Below are 18,068 nucleotides of genomic sequence, written 5' to 3' on the forward strand. Positions count from 1 at the left end.
GCATAACATTGTTTAGCCTAATAATGGTATGGCCAAATCTTGAATAGCCTAATAATGCTATGGCATAGGTTTATACAAAGTAATAATATTCGTTTAGCTTTAACTTTGACGGAGCGTCTCCCTACATAGTGCAAACTGGTGCCTTGTATTGTTTCCGCTGTTTGGAAAACGCTCCGCTCCGCTTCGCTGCGCTCCGCTTTGGTTTTGATGAACATGTGCATCTAACACGCTCCTCCTCGCTTTGCTCGTCGTCGCACCTATTTTTAGGTTTCGATCTCATGGGGTTTTTAATAATTATATTGGTCGTTAACTTTCGATTTTTTGATCATACAATATCGTGATTTTCGGGATATAGGAGAAAAATACCACAATTTGTACATTTACTACATACTTAATATATTATTTATTAAGATAACATTAGGAGAAACAAGATTATACATAGGTATAGACGAACATAAATTTGAGCAAACGAAACTTAGGTGTTTAAAGATTGTGCCTAAAGAGTTTTAGACGAAACGAGCCTTATGCCACATAAGTCTTGGCAAAGTGATGGTTCGGCCAAAAAAGTTTAGACCATACGAGTTATGCGAAATGAGTTTTGGTCAATAAAGATTATGCCAGATGAGCGGAACCCGAGTAAACCACATAAAGTATGTACATAATATCTATAATAATGGTTTCATTTGTCTTTTCTTTTTGAATGTAATTATTTAAGACAAATTACATCGTACGTTTTGAGCAAGGCTCAAAACATTATACCTACTCACTTGTTAGTAAGACAACCTACTAAAAATTTAAAAAATATATTTATAGACATCCATTAATTCTTTAAATTGATCTGCTATTCATCGCCAAAGTTAACTATTTCTACTATAGGACAACACCAGATAATACAACTATTGCACTGTATCATGCGTCAGAAATTGGGGGATGTGCAAGATCAGAAATCATGTTAACATTAACTACACTTTGGTATTCATACTGGCGACTCGTTCATAGCCGTACACAAATACCCATACCTTGTTCAACTTTAGTTTATGGCAATCTGTCGGTTTTGCCAACAATTTGTGCCCATACCTTGTTGCAAACCTACATTAGTGAACACATCTTCAGTCCTTTTCCGTTTCACCATTATTTGACCAATCAAAATGCATTTACATCCTACACCCTCCCTGTCACTAATGAGTAAAAGGATACTCAAAGCATATCTACGGGACAATAGTTCACAATAACAACAGAACAAACGATTGCCCCTGCCATCAAAACAAGAATTATGATTTTGTAGCCAAAAAAAACTCGTGATTTCGTGGCCACATTCGGAAATCTGCAGAAATACTGTATGAAAGTTTAAAACACTCTTAAAAATCTGTTTTACGTGTGGCAAGACGAACCGAATAAAAGTTTGGGAATGAGCACATATAGACAAGTAGGATATTAGGAGACAATAACAAAGACCAAGACCAAGGTTATCGGGGCAACGGCAACGATTTTGTGAAGCTACTAACAATTTCGTAGCAACATTTAGAAAAAATCTGTAGAAATACTGTATTACCACAAGTTTACTCTCTTCAAACTACTACAACTGTGGCAAGAGCATTCAGAAACCTAAAATTCATACCGTAATCGCCCTCACTTATTAGCTACATCATTATTCCTGCCTTCTGCGTTCACTAGCGAAGCGGTGCAGCCTCCACCGCATTCGGGCGCCGAGGCGGGCGGGGCGCCGTCAGATGTGCACCGGCACGTGCAGCAGCAACTAGTAGGATTTAGGAGATGGATATACAAAGACCACAGGCCAAGATTCTTGGAGCATTTTGTCTAGCCACAAACAATTTCCTAGCTCCATTGAGAGTGATTTTGTAGAAATACTGCCACAAACAAGTTAAAAACACTGATAAAACGCGTGTTCTATAAGACCAATCAAACAGAAGTGCATTTAAAGACAGCTACAGCTGCAACCTGCAAATTTATACCAAAATCGCCCTCACTTATTAGCTACTTCATTATTCCTGTCACTAGCGGTGCAGCCTCCGCCGCAGCCGGGCGGGGCGCTCCCGCGAAATAGTGTATTACCACAAGCAAGACCAACCAAATAGAAGTGTTTTTAAAGACGGCTACAGCTGAAACCTGCCCTCACTTATTAGCTACAATCATTTCTCTCGTCACTAGCGGTGCAGCCTCCGCCGCAGTCGGGCGACGAGGCGGCCGGTGCGCCCCCGCGGTCAGATGTGCACCGGCACGTGTAGTAGCAACTCGTCGCGCCGCGGGAACGAAAGCGCGCACATTTCGCAGCGGAAGCCGCCGCCGGGCCATTCTTCACTCTGAGGGGAATAATAATAGTATGAGTCATATGTTTTGAACTTTCAATAATTCTTGACTGTCTCGACATACGACAGACGGTTTTGGTATCATTGTTCAGCTTATATCAAATACTTTTAAATACATAAAAATACTATCAAATAGGGGCTATTTTCAAAGTTATTCAAGAAAATGTCTTACTTTTGCTGTTTTTTATTGTCGAAAAAACTAGTTTAGGTGCTTGTAACTTCTATTCTATTTTTGCGGATAAAATCATTTTATTTCATGTCCTTAAGGCGTTTAAATCTCGAGATATGATTTTTTATGAAAACTAAGTATACTTTAAAATGGCCGCCATTTCTAGAATTTTGAGATTTGACCCCACATATGGGGGTGTTTTCTCGACGAAATCACTCGTAGAATACACCCTTAAAGTTTGTCGGGTTCGTAAAACTACACATTGTATATGCATAGCGACGACCCGAGACCAAATATCTGCCCCGGCCGGGAATAGAATCCGGGAGCTACGGCATAACAGTGAGGGTCGCTAACTGCTACACGATTCGGTCGTAATTTATCCTTGGAGTGCAATAAACGAAACTCAGTGACGTGCCACCGGTTCATCATACATGTGATGAAAAAGGGTATAATCTTCGTAAGATAGATAGATTTGTTCAATGCCACTTACTCAACACCTGCCGATAAAATTGCGCAAACTTTTTCATCCACACATTCCATTTTAATTGCACCTACTAATCTAATCTTACCTCATCAGCGTCCTGCGGCTCTTGCTTCGCCTGCACCAGGTCGGGCGACGGCGACCGCTCCGGCGAATGCTCGGGCGATTGCTCAGGCGAGGGCACGGGCGAAGGCTCGGGCGAAGGCTCAGGCGAAGGTTCAGGTGATGGCTGAGGCGAGGGCGGCGTCAGGTGCGGTCTGATGGCGCGCAGGTCGTCGGCCGGGTGGCGCGGGGGGCGGCGGTTGCGGCCCTAGGGGGAAAAGATTGTTTGAAATTGAAACTTAATATACCTGCTGGGTATTCAGAGTAGAAACGTAAACGTAAGAAGGATGACCAATGACCATACTTGGGTAGGGTACTGAAATATGGTTGTTGATTACCATTATTAAATGGCTATACGAATAACACAAAAAAATTACTCATATTTATAAGTTACTGCTTCACGCAAACACTAATGGATGATTTTGCATGCAGGGAGCTGACACCCTACATTAACACATAGGCTAACTTAACTTTATCACAAACCGGGCCATAGCGTGTAAATAATAAAATTAAAATACACTCATACACTTACCCGCACTTGCTTAGTCCTCGGCCTGACATCCTCGACCGTCGTATGTATCATCCGTGGCCGGGGCGGCGGGCTGCGGCGGCGGCGGCGCGGCGGCGGCGGCGGCGGGGACGGGGAGGGTGATGGTGAAGAGGAGCGTTTGGCGGTCTCCTTGAGCTTTCTCCGCCGCTTGTACTTGCGAGGGCCGGACTGCGGGGTTAGGAGGTATAGAGGTAATAAAGGGAAAGATTCCTTGGTGATTTGACAACATTTCAAAATTTTATACAGTTTAAATTCGAAAACCATTTAGGGCGGATTCGATCAACGTCGAGTAACTTTTTACTCATGAGTAAAGTACCAGTTACTCGCGAGTAAGCAGATTTTGCATTCTACCAAACCTGAAACCAAGATAACTAGCTTATCCCAAGAATAAAATGTTATACCGCCAAAATTGACCGTGTAACGAGCTTATCCGAGAGTAATTTTGTAATGGCGGCAGCACATCAGCTGATTAGAAAACCGTCATAATGACATATAAACACATCTGTCAAAACATAAACAAAAGTACGTTAAAAGGCAAAGTCTCAGAATAACAACAGCGAATAAAATATTAAAACATAAACAATTTCATACTTTTATAATCCATTCAAACTAAGTTGGCATGTCATTTCTATTGCATGCTTTGAAACGCAGCTATTTTTATTTTAGTTGCATTACAGTTTCGTTCCTCGTTCATTCAATTTAATCATGGTATAACTTGGTAGAATGCAAATGTACACACGGCAACGTTAAATGGTTGGCAGGGCACACTAACGTAGGTAGTGTATGTGTGTGTCAGCGACGTCGACGTAATTATTTAGTTCTGGGCAACCCACACACGGATATTGTAAGCATGTAGTTGTGCCAGTGACAATGATTCATTGTTTTTATGATATGAAGCAAAATTTTGCAATGCATTGTAATAGATTGAATGGCTCAGTTGGTATGATACAAGACTTACAATAATCGGTATGGTGGTTCAAATCCCTGTGAACTTGCAAAATTCCTTTTTTGTTTTTTTTTATAGATTTAGTTTATTTTTTAATATGGCTAATAATAGTATTGTAGTATATACGAATAAAAGCAACACAGAAAGTAAATGAAACAAGTTATTAAGTGTTAAAATTACAAAATTTATTCTTGCCGTAACATAAACATTAAGGATGTTACGTTTTTGTTGTTTTTCGTTTTAAAACATAGTTGTAGTTTATATTAATAAGGAAAATTTTCAATTAGCAGTTTTAAATCATAATAAACATCAGAAAAGGATGGACTGGCTGTTTTACTAAAGTAAATAGGCAAGTCATTAGTTATATGAATCAACATGTTAATTAGCTAGAAATAAGATAACTTATTCCAACCTCAGTAACAATAACATCATTAACACATTGGCTTACCCATAATTGTAAATAATAATAAGTATTTAACAAAATAACTAAAATCTTATACAAATGGAAAAATAAAAATTACTGAGCTAACCCCAATAACTATAATTTTCACCACTTTTTCGCCATAATATCTTACCATCCATCCTTGTCTGACTTAAAGGACTTTTCATCACTAAATATCACCACATTGTTGCACCAATCAAAGTTTAAAATAGTCAGTCGCAAAACGCACTCTGTTTCGACGATGCTGATCGGTTAGAGCAATTTTCTTCGTCGGCCTCCGACACCGCAACCCAGCAGCACGCAAGTGAACCCGTACGGTTTGTAGGGATAGATTAATGTGTTGTGGCCGTAGAACGGGTGCTGCAGAACGGATCAGCGCTATGTGCAGCTACGATTTCTCGATGGCGTGGTGATGCATCCGTATAGACGACTACTGTCCCGAATCTGCGTATCGGTGAACCCATAATTGAACAGTTCTCCTCTGCAAACAAAAAAAACAAATACTTAGCTTATACAAATACAAATATTCTAACAGTCAAATAAAATATTTACAATTCTATGTTACTTACCGTTAAACGTCTTGCGATTTCACTAATTGTAATATTTTGTTCATATAATACAATTATCTCCGCCTTTTTGAACATGGTCAAATGACTTTCCATAGTGACTGCGAAGATAAATTAATTATAAATTGACAAATCACAAAGTGAATCACTATGCAGACGCAGAGGTGAATTGTCACTAAAACTAAAAACTAATTTCGTTTATTCATATTGTATGAGGGTAGAATGGTTTTACTTCTCAAATGAAGAACGAATCATATATTTTTAGCGAAGAGAAATAGTCGACAGCTATGCAGCTTGTAGTCATTTGTCAATTTCAAATAAATTTATTTTATACTCAACAGCGTTTAAATTAACGCTAAATTTAAATAAAGTAAAATAAAAATACCCATCAGTGGACTCGAACTCACGACCTATGTTTCATAAGTCTAACATACTACCAATGAGCTACGAAGAGTATAGCTACAAGTTGTGAAATTTTGCTTCAAGTCAATTTTATAACTATTTGACTTACTCGACCGGTTGATATTTTTATGTCACAGCTGGTGTAAGGGCGTTTGCCTACGCGCAAACTCGTTTGTGCTGTTGTGTGTGTGTGTGTGGTTTGTTACTGGTGTATTTACCGATTTCTGCTTTATTGCACACATAGACCACGTTAGTGTGCACACATACACTACGTTTGTGTGCCCTGCCAACCATTTGGAGGTGCCGTGTGTACTTATCCTAGATATTTACTCGCGTATAATTTTAATTCCGGTATAGTTATTCTCGTGTAACGTGATGTTTGGACGAATTCACCCTTAGAGATATGGCTCTAATATTCACAAAAAAAAATGTTTCTGATTTTTCTATTGATTTATTTCAGAGAAAAACATAAAAATCTAAATTGTCATTCGTGACATCACGATGTGGCATAATAATTAAAACGCGCTTTTACTTCTAAAACATGAACAAAAAAAAACATGTTATGTCACTTTGACAATGACAATGACAAACATCACTCAAATGTCTGTCACTTTTATGTGTCCTTGTCAATGACGGAAGTTCGTGATTGGTCCTTGCCACAAAATAAAGTTGAAGTTGATTGGTCCTTGTTCATGTCAAGTTAATGTCATCCAACTTTTTTTTTAGGTTAGGCAGGCAACGAAAATATTTTTATCCGAAGCCTCGAGGTGACGTCACTCATACTATAAATATTTTGAACTTTGAAATTAAAAAAATATATTAAAACATAGAAATATGAAGAAATAAAAAAATACGGGTCATCTAAATTTGTGATATCTCGTCGAAAATAAAATAAAATCAGTGAGCATTTTATTTGAAATGTTGTCATTTATAGAGAGGCAGCTCTATCAAGACAAAACAGTAAGATTTGGAATGCTTGCTTGACTTTAGACGTGTAGCCAGTAGTTTTATAGTTTGAATCCTTAAATCCCACGGATAACAGGGAAACCCAAATTCAAATATACTAGACTGATTGATGCTGTGTCTGTAAATATTTTAATAATTTCTTCTTGGGATAACTCTCGGTTCTCTTGTGTCCACCCACCCCATCCCTTATTAGGGTAAACAGAGGTTGACAGTAATAAGTCTTTTTTAGTCTCTTTTTTACACTTAGGTATGCTCATTCGCGCGATCTCAATAGAGTAAAAAAACTTTAGTTTACTGGACTTATTACTGTTTCCCTCTGAGGTACAGATAGTTACCTGCGGCTGCCTCTTGAGCGCGGTATTGGCGTCGCAGTGCTGTATGAGATGCTGCACCAGCTCGGCGCTGGACGGCAGCGCGCGCCCGCAGACGACACATAGGTAGGTGGGCCCGCCTGCGGATGTAAGATGACAGGTTTTACACTCGTGTTGTTATAACAAGCATAAGGTACTCGTGTTGTTATAACAAGTAGGTACGACCAGTTACATGATGGCAGATTTTGCACTCGTATTGTAGATGGGAAAGTTGGTGTGAAGACACAGCATCACATTTCACATTTATTCAGAAAATATAGAATACGAAATGTATATAAGGGGAAGTATGAAAGTGGTTCCTAAAGCAGAGAAGATAAAAAGCCATCGCCTTTCTTGGTTTGGGCATGTCAGGAGAAGCACGAGTATTACAAGGAAAGTGTTGGAAATGAAACCTGAAAGAAGGCGTAAGAGAAGACCAAGAAAGACGTGGCTTGATTGTGTGAAAGAAGATATGAGAGACTGTGGAGTGAATCAGGATATGACAGAGGATAGGGTAAAATGGCGTGACATGACGCACAAAGCCGACCCTAAATAAGGACAAGGCTAGGAAGAAGGAGAAGAACGAGGAGTAACACTGTAACATGAGGCATAAGACGAGCCATCTGAGAAAATATTTCATCACGTTTCACACTTATACGTGTATCTTACCGGCGGCGCGGCGCGCGGGCGCGGAGTGGTGGCTGCGCACGTGCTCGCGCAGCACCACGCGCTGGTTGAACGCGCGCGGGCACACAGCACACGCGTATGGCTTCTCGCCTGGAATGAACATTGTACATTGTTAATGTTTATAGAAAATAACAGAGAACACCGACATGATTTGTAGAACCAACGTAATAATCGTAATCGCTGAGATACTATTGACTTTTTCGCCTTCATCTTTGCGTTTCAGTTACAAAACCAAGTCACAAGAAGGCGTCTAGGTATTAATAAATAAATAAATAATGTATTTATTTCACAAAAAAGGTTACAGTAAACTTAAACTAACTTAACAGATATTAACGATTTTTGTGTATGTTTTAAAACTAGGTTACATGGTGAGGTTTTATAAAGTTAGTTGCTTGCTGTTATCCTAGGTAGGTTGTTAGCCTGTATTTAAGGAGTTAACAGCCCCAGTCCCCTGTCAGGGAGGAATGGTGAGGTCACATGTAAATAGTTAGACATTTGCATATAGTTAAGTTATAGATAGCAAAATCGAACTGATATTTTAAAATACAGTAAATGCAGTAATAGTGAGAAATTACACAGTAAGTATGTAAAAAAATAAATTTAGGTATTGCCATCGTGGCGTCAGGATTAGCTAGTCAAAACGCTAGGCAACGCGTTGACTGGCCAGAGTTAGCCGGACTTTATAAAGTATACATAACTTTCTTGTAAAAGCTTATTTTATGCAACCTGCAATACTAACATACTCTATGCACATAGACACAAGACGTACCGGTGTGGATGCGCTCGTGCTTGCGCAGCGTGCCGCCGTCGGCGAAGGCCTTCCAGCAGAAGCGGCAGGCGTAGGGCCGCTCGCCCGTGTGGATGCGCACGTGGATCTGCTGCGACGAGCGCGACCCGAACACCTTGCCTGGAATACATGATCGTAATTTATTTAGAAAGCGAAGCGTCCAGAGAAGTGGTTGTTTTCTGGATGCTTCCATGATTCGGACGGCACGTTAAGCCATGGGTCCCGGTTGCTGTTTCGGCAGCAGTCGTTAATCTTAGTCAAATAAACATCTGACAGTCGGGTTGCCCACTTACCCGACAACTCTCTCAGCACAAGCTTCCTTGTGTTGGGGTCCACCAACCCACACTAGGCCAGCGTGATGGACTAGGCCTAAAACCCTTCATTGGAAGGAGACCCGTGCCCAATCAGTAAAGACGTGGTGGGTCATGATAATTTATTTACATACTAAATATATTATCCGAGCGAACTTCGCATCGGTTGCCTTGGCAAGGTTTCCATGGGCATGAGGAATAAAAAGTAACACTCAGGAATCATTTCTAATTGTGAAAGAATAGTATTTTAGGTGACGAAAGACAATAAAAACAAACAACCGTCTATGCTGAATTAAAAGTAAGTAGTTCTAAGTACCAAAAAAAACAATGTTATAACCAAATCTACAAAAAACTCACCGCATTCTTTACACGGGAACTGTCTTCCGTTGTTTGATATCGTATTTCGACTCTTGTTTCTTGACTTTGTCCTGAAAACAAAATAAAATGTTAAGAAATTGAACAAAGATAAGCTCACGTGTGTGAATATAGACTGTATGTACATGGACATAGGTACCGGTGTGGCGCGGCGGGCGCGGCGTGGCTCTCGGCGTGCGCTAGGAGCGACAGTGCGTCGCTGCACGTGTGTGAATATAGACTGTATGTACATGGACATAGGTACCGGTGTGGCGCGGCGGGCGCGGCGTGGCTCTCGGCGTGCGCTAGTAGAGACAGTGCGTCGCTGCACGTGTGTGAATATAGACTGTATGAACATGGACATAGGTACCGGTGTGGCGCGGCGGGCGCGGCGTGGCTCTCGGCGTGCGCTAGTAGAGACAGTGCGTCGCTGCACGTGTGTGAATATAGACTGTATGTACATGGACATAGGTACCGGTGTGGCGCGGCGGGCGCGGCGTGGCTCTCGGCGTGCGCTAGTAGAGACAGTGCGTCGCTGCACGTGTGTGAATATAGACTGTATGAACATGGACATAGGTACCGGTGTGGCGCGGCGGGCGCGGCGTGGCTCTCGGCGTGCGCTAGTAGAGACAGTGCGTCGCTGCACGTGTGTGAATATAGACTGTATGTACATGGACATAGGTACCGGTGTGGCGCGGCGGGCGCGGCGTGGCTCTCGGCGTGCGCTAGTAGAGACAGTGCGTCGCTGCACGTGTGTGAATATAGACTGTATGTACATGGACATAGGTACCGGTGTGGCGCGGCGGGCGCGGCGTGGCTCTCGGCGTGGGCCAGCAGGGACAGTGCGTCGCTGCACGTGTGTGAATATAGACTGTATGTACATGGACATAGGTACCGGTGTGGCGCGGCGGGCGCGGCGTGGCTCTCGGCGTGCGCTAGGAGCGACAGTGCGTCGCTGCACGTGTGTGAATATAGACTGTATGTACATGGACATAGGTACCGGTGTGGCGCGGCGGGCGCGGCGTGGCTCTCGGCGTGCGCTAGGAGAGACAGTGCGTCGCTGCACGTGTGTGAATATAGACTGTATGTACATGGACATAGGTACCGGTGTGGCGCGGCGGGCGCGGCGTGGCTCTCGGCGTGCGCTAGGAGCGACAGTGCGTCGCTGCACGTGTGTGAATATAGACTGTATGTACATGGACATAGGTACCGGTGTGGCGCGGCGGGCGCGGCGTGGCTCTCGGCGTGCGCTAGGAGCGACAGTGCGTCGCTGCACGTGTGTGAATATAGACTGTATGTACATGGACATAGGTACCGGTGTGGCGCGGCGGGCGCGGCGTGGCTCTCGGCGTGCGCTAGGAGCGACAGTGCGTCGCTGCACGTGTGTGAATATAGACTGTATGTACATGGACATAGGTACCGGTGTGGCGCGGCGGGCGCGGCGTGGCTCTCGGCGTGCGCTAGGAGCGACAGTGCGTCGCTGCACGTGTGTGAATATAGACTGTATGTACATGGACATAGGTACCGGTGTGGCGCGGCGGGCGCGGCGTGGCTCTCGGCGTGCGCTAGGAGCGACAGTGCGTCGCTGCACGTGTGTGAATATAGACTGTATGTACATGGACATAGGTACCGGTGTGGCGCGGCGGGCGCGGCGTGGCTCTCGGCGTGCGCTAGGAGCGACAGTGCGTCGCTGCACGTGTGTGAATATAGACTGTATGTACATGGACATAGGTACCGGTGTGGCGCGGCGGGCGCGGCGTGGCTCTCGGCGTGCGCTAGGAGCGACAGTGCGTCGCTGCACGTGTCTCCGCAGACGTCGCACGTGTGCTCCTCGGTCATCTCGCTGTCGTGGCGGCGGTAGCTGCAACGATACATAGTCTGTTGATTTTATGCGCCGATAGGTTAGAGAGAGAGAGAGAGAGAGAGACAGAGAGAGACGTATACATTCTACCGATGGCATCGGGCAAAATCATTTACGCTTCCTTTCCCGTTAAAATAGAGCCCTTTCTTGGACGTGGAAAGGAGAAAAGCGTAGGCAAGAAAGTCTAGCTTTTCACGCAAGAACTATCAAACGGATTTTGACGAAATTTATACAAGCAAGAAGCTGACAACCTGGTTTAAGAGATGGGGTATTTTTACCCCGGAATTCCCACAGGAAACCTATTTACACTTTTCGATTCTTACACAAAAAATCATAATAACAACAGCAGAATTTTGCAATGCGACATCTCACACCAGTTATTTTCAAGACCGCTGAAACCTTATTTGACCGCTAGCTAAAATCCAAGGTGTTACTAACCTGTGGGCAGCATGAACATGTCTCCGCAGCAGGTCGGCGCGCTGGAAGGCGACCCCGCAGTGCTGGCAGAACAGCTCGGGCCCGCGCGGGCACTGAACCCGGGACTCCGCCGCCGGGGACAGGCGGAACTCTGCGTCGTCGCTGTCTGCCGAGTCTTCGGAGGGGATGGGTTCTGAGGGGTAGAGGTGAAGGGTTAGACTATGAACTGTTTGAGAAAAAATACACGACGACACACACACGACGGAAGGTCTTAACATACATAAACATACAGTATATCAGAGGTCTGTATTCCCCGAAGGGATAGTCAGAGGTGGCCTGCTTTTCGCTGTACATTGGACTCAAGTCATAGGTTTCGAGCCGGATCGCCGTGGCCTGCTTTTCGATGTACATTGGACTCACGAGATGGGTTTCGATCCGGATCGCCGTTTTTTATTAGTGCAATGCACTCAGGGTAGGGGAGGTTTTAACCTTGTGCGCCATGTATAAACTATTGAGGAAGTAAATTTATAATAGCCTGCTAAGAAAGTGAACCAATGCCTGTAGTTTAACTTAGGGCCAGTTTTTTGATCCCTAGTTAACTCAACCATTGGTCAAAAATGGCTACCATTAGTTAAAATCCAACAAAATTCGTATGAAGCTGTCATGTTTGACAAGTGACTTGACTAGTGGTTAAAGTTGACCACGGATCAAAAAACTCGGCCTTAGTTATCCGCCAAGTGGCGCCTTTGTTTGTTTGTGACTCTGTCTTTGTCTACAGTCGCACTTACTGAGAAATAAATTATCCAAAACAAATCTGCCCATCTCTACATGATCATAACATAAACAAATAGTCAGTTACCGGCGGCGGGGTGGCGCCTGCGCATGTGTGAGTGCAGCGCCTCGCGGGACCAGCACAGCTCGCCGCATGAAGAACACTCTATGGGAGAGTCGCCGCCGTGGACCTAAAAAAAAAAAAGGTGACATTATGTGGTATAAGATAATATTTGAGACAGACATTAAGGAATACAGGAAACAATGTAATACAAAACAAGTAACAATAAACGTTGCTGTCCAGTCATCTGTTTTCCAATATACATCCGGAGCAGCCTGAGCCAATGACGCGCTAATCTGGCAGACCCATTCTTTCACTACAGTGAGATACGCTGTTATCTAGCTGTAGTGTGTTACTGACACGCTAAGACACACAAAACTTAGAGACATGATAAACGCTATCAGTTGGCTGTCTAACGCCTTATCATCGCAACCCATCACGACCCCACTGCTGAGGCACGGGTCTCCTTCCAATGAAGGCAGGGATTTTGGGCCTAGTCCACCATGCTGGCCAAGTGTGGGTTGGTGGACCCCAACACAAGCAAGCTCGTGCTGAGAGAGTTGTCGGGTAAGTGAGAAACCTTATAAATGTGTCTGTGTATAAATTATGATTTAAGCATCCATTAAACAAGGTTTCATTTCATTTTTTGGTAGAAACACAGATATAGTCTAAATCTAAAACACTCCACAAAACCTCACCCTAGAGTGCGACTGCAGAGCCTTCTCCCTCGCGAATCCAATCCCGCAGTGTTTACACTCGAAGGGGCGCGCGGGGTCGGCGGGGGGCGCGGGGGAGGGCGGCGGCGGCGGCGACGGCGGCGACGGCGGCAGCGGCGCGGGCGGGCGCTTGCGCGACCACTGCTGTGTGCGGGCGGAGGTCATGTTCTCCCAGAGCTCTTCGTTCTGTGGCGGGGATAGAGATGGGTTAGTTTGTAGATTACATTAAAAAGGTTTGATAAATTGATTAGGAACTGCATAAATTGGCGAAAAACAGACGAGTTTTCGTGCATCACATCGACGCTTTGAAACAATGTGATTATTGCTATATCTTAAATTGTGATGAAACTGCTTTTAAACGGGTCATTCAATTTCAATAACCATTCAGCCATTTTGAAATTGAAATTAACTGCACAAAATACATAATTAGTTTAGGTCTAATAATCATAATTAGATAGTTTATGTACCTCTTCCTCCTTCGGTGGTTCAGGTATTTTTTTCCGTCGTCCGCGCTTCTTTTTGGGCTTTGGCAGAGTGTGGTTCTCCATTACATGGTCTGATGAAATAAAAATTATGTTACATTTACATGCTGGCTGAAGTTGGACCAACCTAGGCCGATTGGCCTAGGCTGATTAGCCTAACAAATCATTACAAATTAGACAGTACCTACTTAATCAAATGTATAAAGAAATTAAATGATTGGCCTGCGTTGTCCTAGCCTAGGCCAGCATGTAAACGGGGTATTAACTGTGGACTTCACGTTTATTTGTAGAAATGAAGATGATAGAGTGTGGTGGCGTTTATTATTAGAAGAACCTAAAATGTATATTTGGAATTCTAAAAAAAAAGTCTTTCAGACGAACATTTCGACAGACAGACTAAAGGATGGACAGACATCAAACACAATATAATTTAATTCCTTCTTACAGGTTGCAGGCAGCGGCCAGTCGCTCTGACAGACATACTGAAACTTACCATAGTCCATCTCATCCTCATTCTCCGGCACAAACGCATGTGGTTAATCAGATCAGTCTTGCGGACATATCTGACCCCGCACAGGTTGCAAGCTTACTGCTGGTCCCACAAAAAAACACTCACCATAATCCATTTCATCCTCATTCTCCGGCACAAACGCCTGCACCTTCAGATGGTTAATCAGATCTGTCTTCCTGACATATCTGACCCCGCACAGGTTGCAGGCTTACTGCTGGTCACACAAACAGACGGATAGACAGACTAACAGACACTTACCATAGTCCATCTCATCCTCATTCTCCGGCACAAACGCATGCACCTTCAGATGATTGATCAGATCAGTCTTCCGGACATATCTGACTCCACACAGGTTGCAGGCGTGCGGCCGGTCGCTCTGGTGCGCCACCATGTGGCCTTAACAGACCCTGGGCATTCAGCGACTGACGATGACACTTTGTAAGTGACTAATCTCATCACTACGGTGACAAACCCTAGTCTAGATCTAATGTATGTCTATTGTTTGAAGATACACAGAGTGACACTCACCATAATCCATCTCATCTTCATTCTCCGGCACAAACGCATGCACCTTCAGATGATTGATCAGATCAGTCTTCCTGACATATCTGACGCCGCACAAGTTGCAGGCGTGCGGCCGGTCGCTCTGGTGAGCCACCATGTGGTTCATGAGGGCCGCCTTCTTGCGGAAGCGGCGGGAGCAGAAGTCGCACGGCCAGGGACGCATGGCGGTGTACTCGTCCTGGGAAGGAAGAGGGTGACATGATTGATAAAGGGCACCTTCAAAATTGCTGCGTTTGTGGGGTTCAATCGCGCTGAATAAAGGTCACAAATCTACTAACCGAATTAATTCAAAATAAAAGCTCACTGAAATGTTAGGTTTTGGACAAACGTGGGGATACATTTTCATTAATGAATAATTCCCAAAATACGGCCATTTTGTTCAAAGTGTGACTAACATACAATCATTACAATTTATCTCTCCTATAATCACACTCCTGCTTTAATGATTGGCTATATTGGGTTGTTATATAGTTACAACAGTTCAGAGTAGGTAATCTTTTCTAAATGATATATAAAGCTAAATGATATCACTCCCAGACTCACTTGATCAGTGGGCAGCGGCACGTCGATGTCATTTTCCTCCTTCAGCTCCAGCAGTGAGGGCTGCGTGAGCTGCTCCAGAGGGACTTCCACTCTGAAATAAATCATCATCATCAGCCAATAATCGTTTAGTGATGCAAGTGCACAAACTTAATTAATTTAATCCTTCTTTGTCCAAAGTTGACCTAGGCTTTCATTCTGATCAACTTCTTTCTAAGATCATCTGAAATTCGTCATAAATAGATTTGCTTTCAAAGAAAAAAGTGGTAATTTTTTATCTACTACACTCAGAAGCAATGAAAAAGTTCCAGTGCCAGTTCCAGTGTTCCACATATGCAACATCAATGGCAGGTACACATTTGTCATTGCTCGTGAGTGTATTTGTGAAATAAAGAATTAAACAACACCAGCACCCACCTCTCCTGCCCGCCAGGCACGACCCAGTCATCAGTGATCACCTCTTCAGTCACACACTCCACCCCGGCGTCGTCCAGCACGCCGGGGTCCGTGTAGCTCACCACATCCTGCGAGAGGTACATCAGGTTCTCCGCTGCCGTCTGGTCCATGTCCGGGATTATTGTCTCTGGTGTCTGCAGATGGTTGGTTGGTTAGAGGAGTGGTAAGTCTATGGTATTCAAAAGATCTGCCCCCTTATTATAAAATGTAGACTAAAGAAGGTCTCCTTTAGAACCGGTTTTAGTTCAGAGTCTAAAGCATATCAGTAGTCTAACTAAAGCATGTTGCTGCTAACCCTAAGACTAAACAAGAACTATATTTTAAAAATAAGGGAGCTGGAGTTTAAGAAGGGAGCTTTTACTATATTGAAAACAACTGAAAATGAAAATGCAACCTTTTGTGCATTGAAAATAAATATGCTGAATTAAGTGCACCCTCTAAGTTTTATAGTAAATAGCTATGCTTGAGTGTATAATAAGATGAGATGAATGTGACCCTGATATTATACTACATTATCATTATGCACTAAATATGTAGATGTAGATAATGATGGGTGTGAATGTGTGATGCTGAATGAATTTGCATGTCAATAGTACCTATTTACCAGTATTTGTGTGAAAGAGAAAGTCATGCATATGACATCCTTAAGGCTGTGTTTATAGTAGGCAAACTGAGTCAGAGATTCTCTTTTAGTGTGTAGAATATTCAGAGTTTATTAGTTATGATCTCAATCTTGCCATTTGCAGTATTATATGTGCCTAGTAACAAGTGGGCAGTTTGCCTACTTCAAACGCTACCTTAGTATGTTACAATGTTACAAATACAAAGCAATTCACTTTTAGTGGTTACAACTACAAGCAAGAGTAAGCAAAATGGGGACATACTATGTTAGAATATGAGATGGACTGGGTGTTGTATATGACCTCCTCACAAGCCACCACCCCCGATGGACTCTGAAATTATACCAATTATGACTTAGCCAATATATTAAAACCTTTAAGCAGCGTAATTTTGATAGTTGAAGCACTTTTTCCTTTTGTATTTTGGTAGGCATAAGATCTGTTGTTTAGAGAGATCATACAAAGGTTTTTAAAAAATAATGAGTTTGATAATACCCATTTTTCACCATGTAGATGGATGAAACTTTTTGTTTAGACACATTGAGAGTAACAGCCTGCCCCGCATGGTGTTAGTCCATATTTGTTAACAAAAGTTATCCATGCATATGTATTTTAGCTTTAATAATGTTAAAAGTGATAGTTTTATAGTAAAGTCAGGAAAACAGGTACATTAGCAGGTTTAAATTGTAAATAGTAGCTAATGATTGAGAGGCCAGTAAGAATATTGTGGTGACCATAAGTATGACATTGCATTTCAAAAAGTATAAATTATTATACTAGTGTTGCAAAGATAACAAAAATCATGCTCACCCTCTCTTCCTCCCATCGGAGGCTGAAAGTTTCACCATCCATCCTGCCACTCTTTATGGACACCCCATTTCTAAATGATAAAAATAGAAAAACAAACACATATATCAGAAATAATCACCATTTTAGAAAGAACAAGGCCAGAAAAATCTACTTTCTTGAAAGTGGGAGGCCCGCCATACGCCATATTCAATCATGAAAATTATTACCCTTTACCTTGCACTGAACATTACCAAATCAAAACATCAACATAACCTTAATTCACGTAAGCAAAATATACCTGAGAATTTCATATCTGGACGTGTTATTTCAGGATTAACCGTTTATTTAGATCACTAGTTACTGAATAATGTGCTCGGAAGTGTAAAATAAAAATGGTGTCAAGCAAATAACGCTGTTTGGTTATCCTTGACAAAAGGACAGGTTAGAATTTGTAAACTTACATTTTGAGCGATGATTTCCAAATTTATGAACAAAGATAGGTAAAATACAATCTGTATGAAGGAAATTCAACAGATTTTAGTAATGGTCGTGACTACGCTATAAATCTATACGTTTACATGACGCAATCAAAGAACTTATCAATAATGGATGAAAACATAAATATAACCAAAAAATATACCAAAATGTCGCTAATAATTACCGAAATAACTGGAGGTAGAGTAAAATATGGAATTAGCACTAAAGATAAATGAAAATTGCTTCAGAAAAAATATAATTTGGTTATTGTACAAATGGCTATCTTAACTTTAGGCTGGTCACAGACAAAACAGTTAGCTGTAAAATTTTAGGTTAGTAATCGGGCGAGTCAACAAGGAAAAA

At 42.7% G+C, this 18,068-nt stretch overlaps 1 protein-coding gene across 4 annotated transcripts; it reads right to left on the minus strand.

Annotated features, from left to right (window-relative positions):
• Positions 1-641: 641 nt before the first annotated feature.
• Positions 642-18,028, minus strand: LOC105392964 (replication initiator 1). 4 transcript variants are annotated; one of them, XM_048622426.1, is made up of 18 exons: positions 17,890-18,028; positions 17,250-17,319; positions 16,704-16,772; positions 15,781-15,953; positions 15,367-15,457; positions 14,788-15,001; positions 13,734-13,822; positions 13,249-13,452; positions 12,578-12,680; positions 11,740-11,911; positions 11,176-11,301; positions 9,444-9,514; positions 8,758-8,895; positions 7,971-8,078; positions 7,287-7,402; positions 3,612-3,797; positions 3,066-3,287; positions 642-2,321 (listed from the first exon to the last, which is right to left on the minus strand). In XM_048622426.1, the coding sequence occupies exons 2-18, from the start codon at positions 17,289-17,291 to the stop codon at positions 2,223-2,225; spliced, it is 2,223 nt and encodes a 740-aa protein (XP_048478383.1). In that variant the 5' UTR covers positions 17,292-17,319; positions 17,890-18,028; the 3' UTR covers positions 642-2,222. The 4 variants fall into 4 exon arrangements, with proteins under 4 accessions (XP_048478383.1, XP_048478384.1, XP_048478385.1 ...); XM_048622427.1 differs by lacking the exon at positions 17,890-18,028 and adding an exon at positions 17,690-17,851; XM_048622428.1 differs by lacking the exon at positions 16,704-16,772.
• Between the last annotated feature and the right edge of the window lie 40 nt (positions 18,029-18,068).

Source organism: Plutella xylostella, chromosome 8, assembly GCF_932276165.1.
Source record: "Plutella xylostella chromosome 8, ilPluXylo3.1, whole genome shotgun sequence".
Taxonomy (NCBI): domain Eukaryota; kingdom Metazoa; phylum Arthropoda; class Insecta; order Lepidoptera; family Plutellidae; genus Plutella; species Plutella xylostella.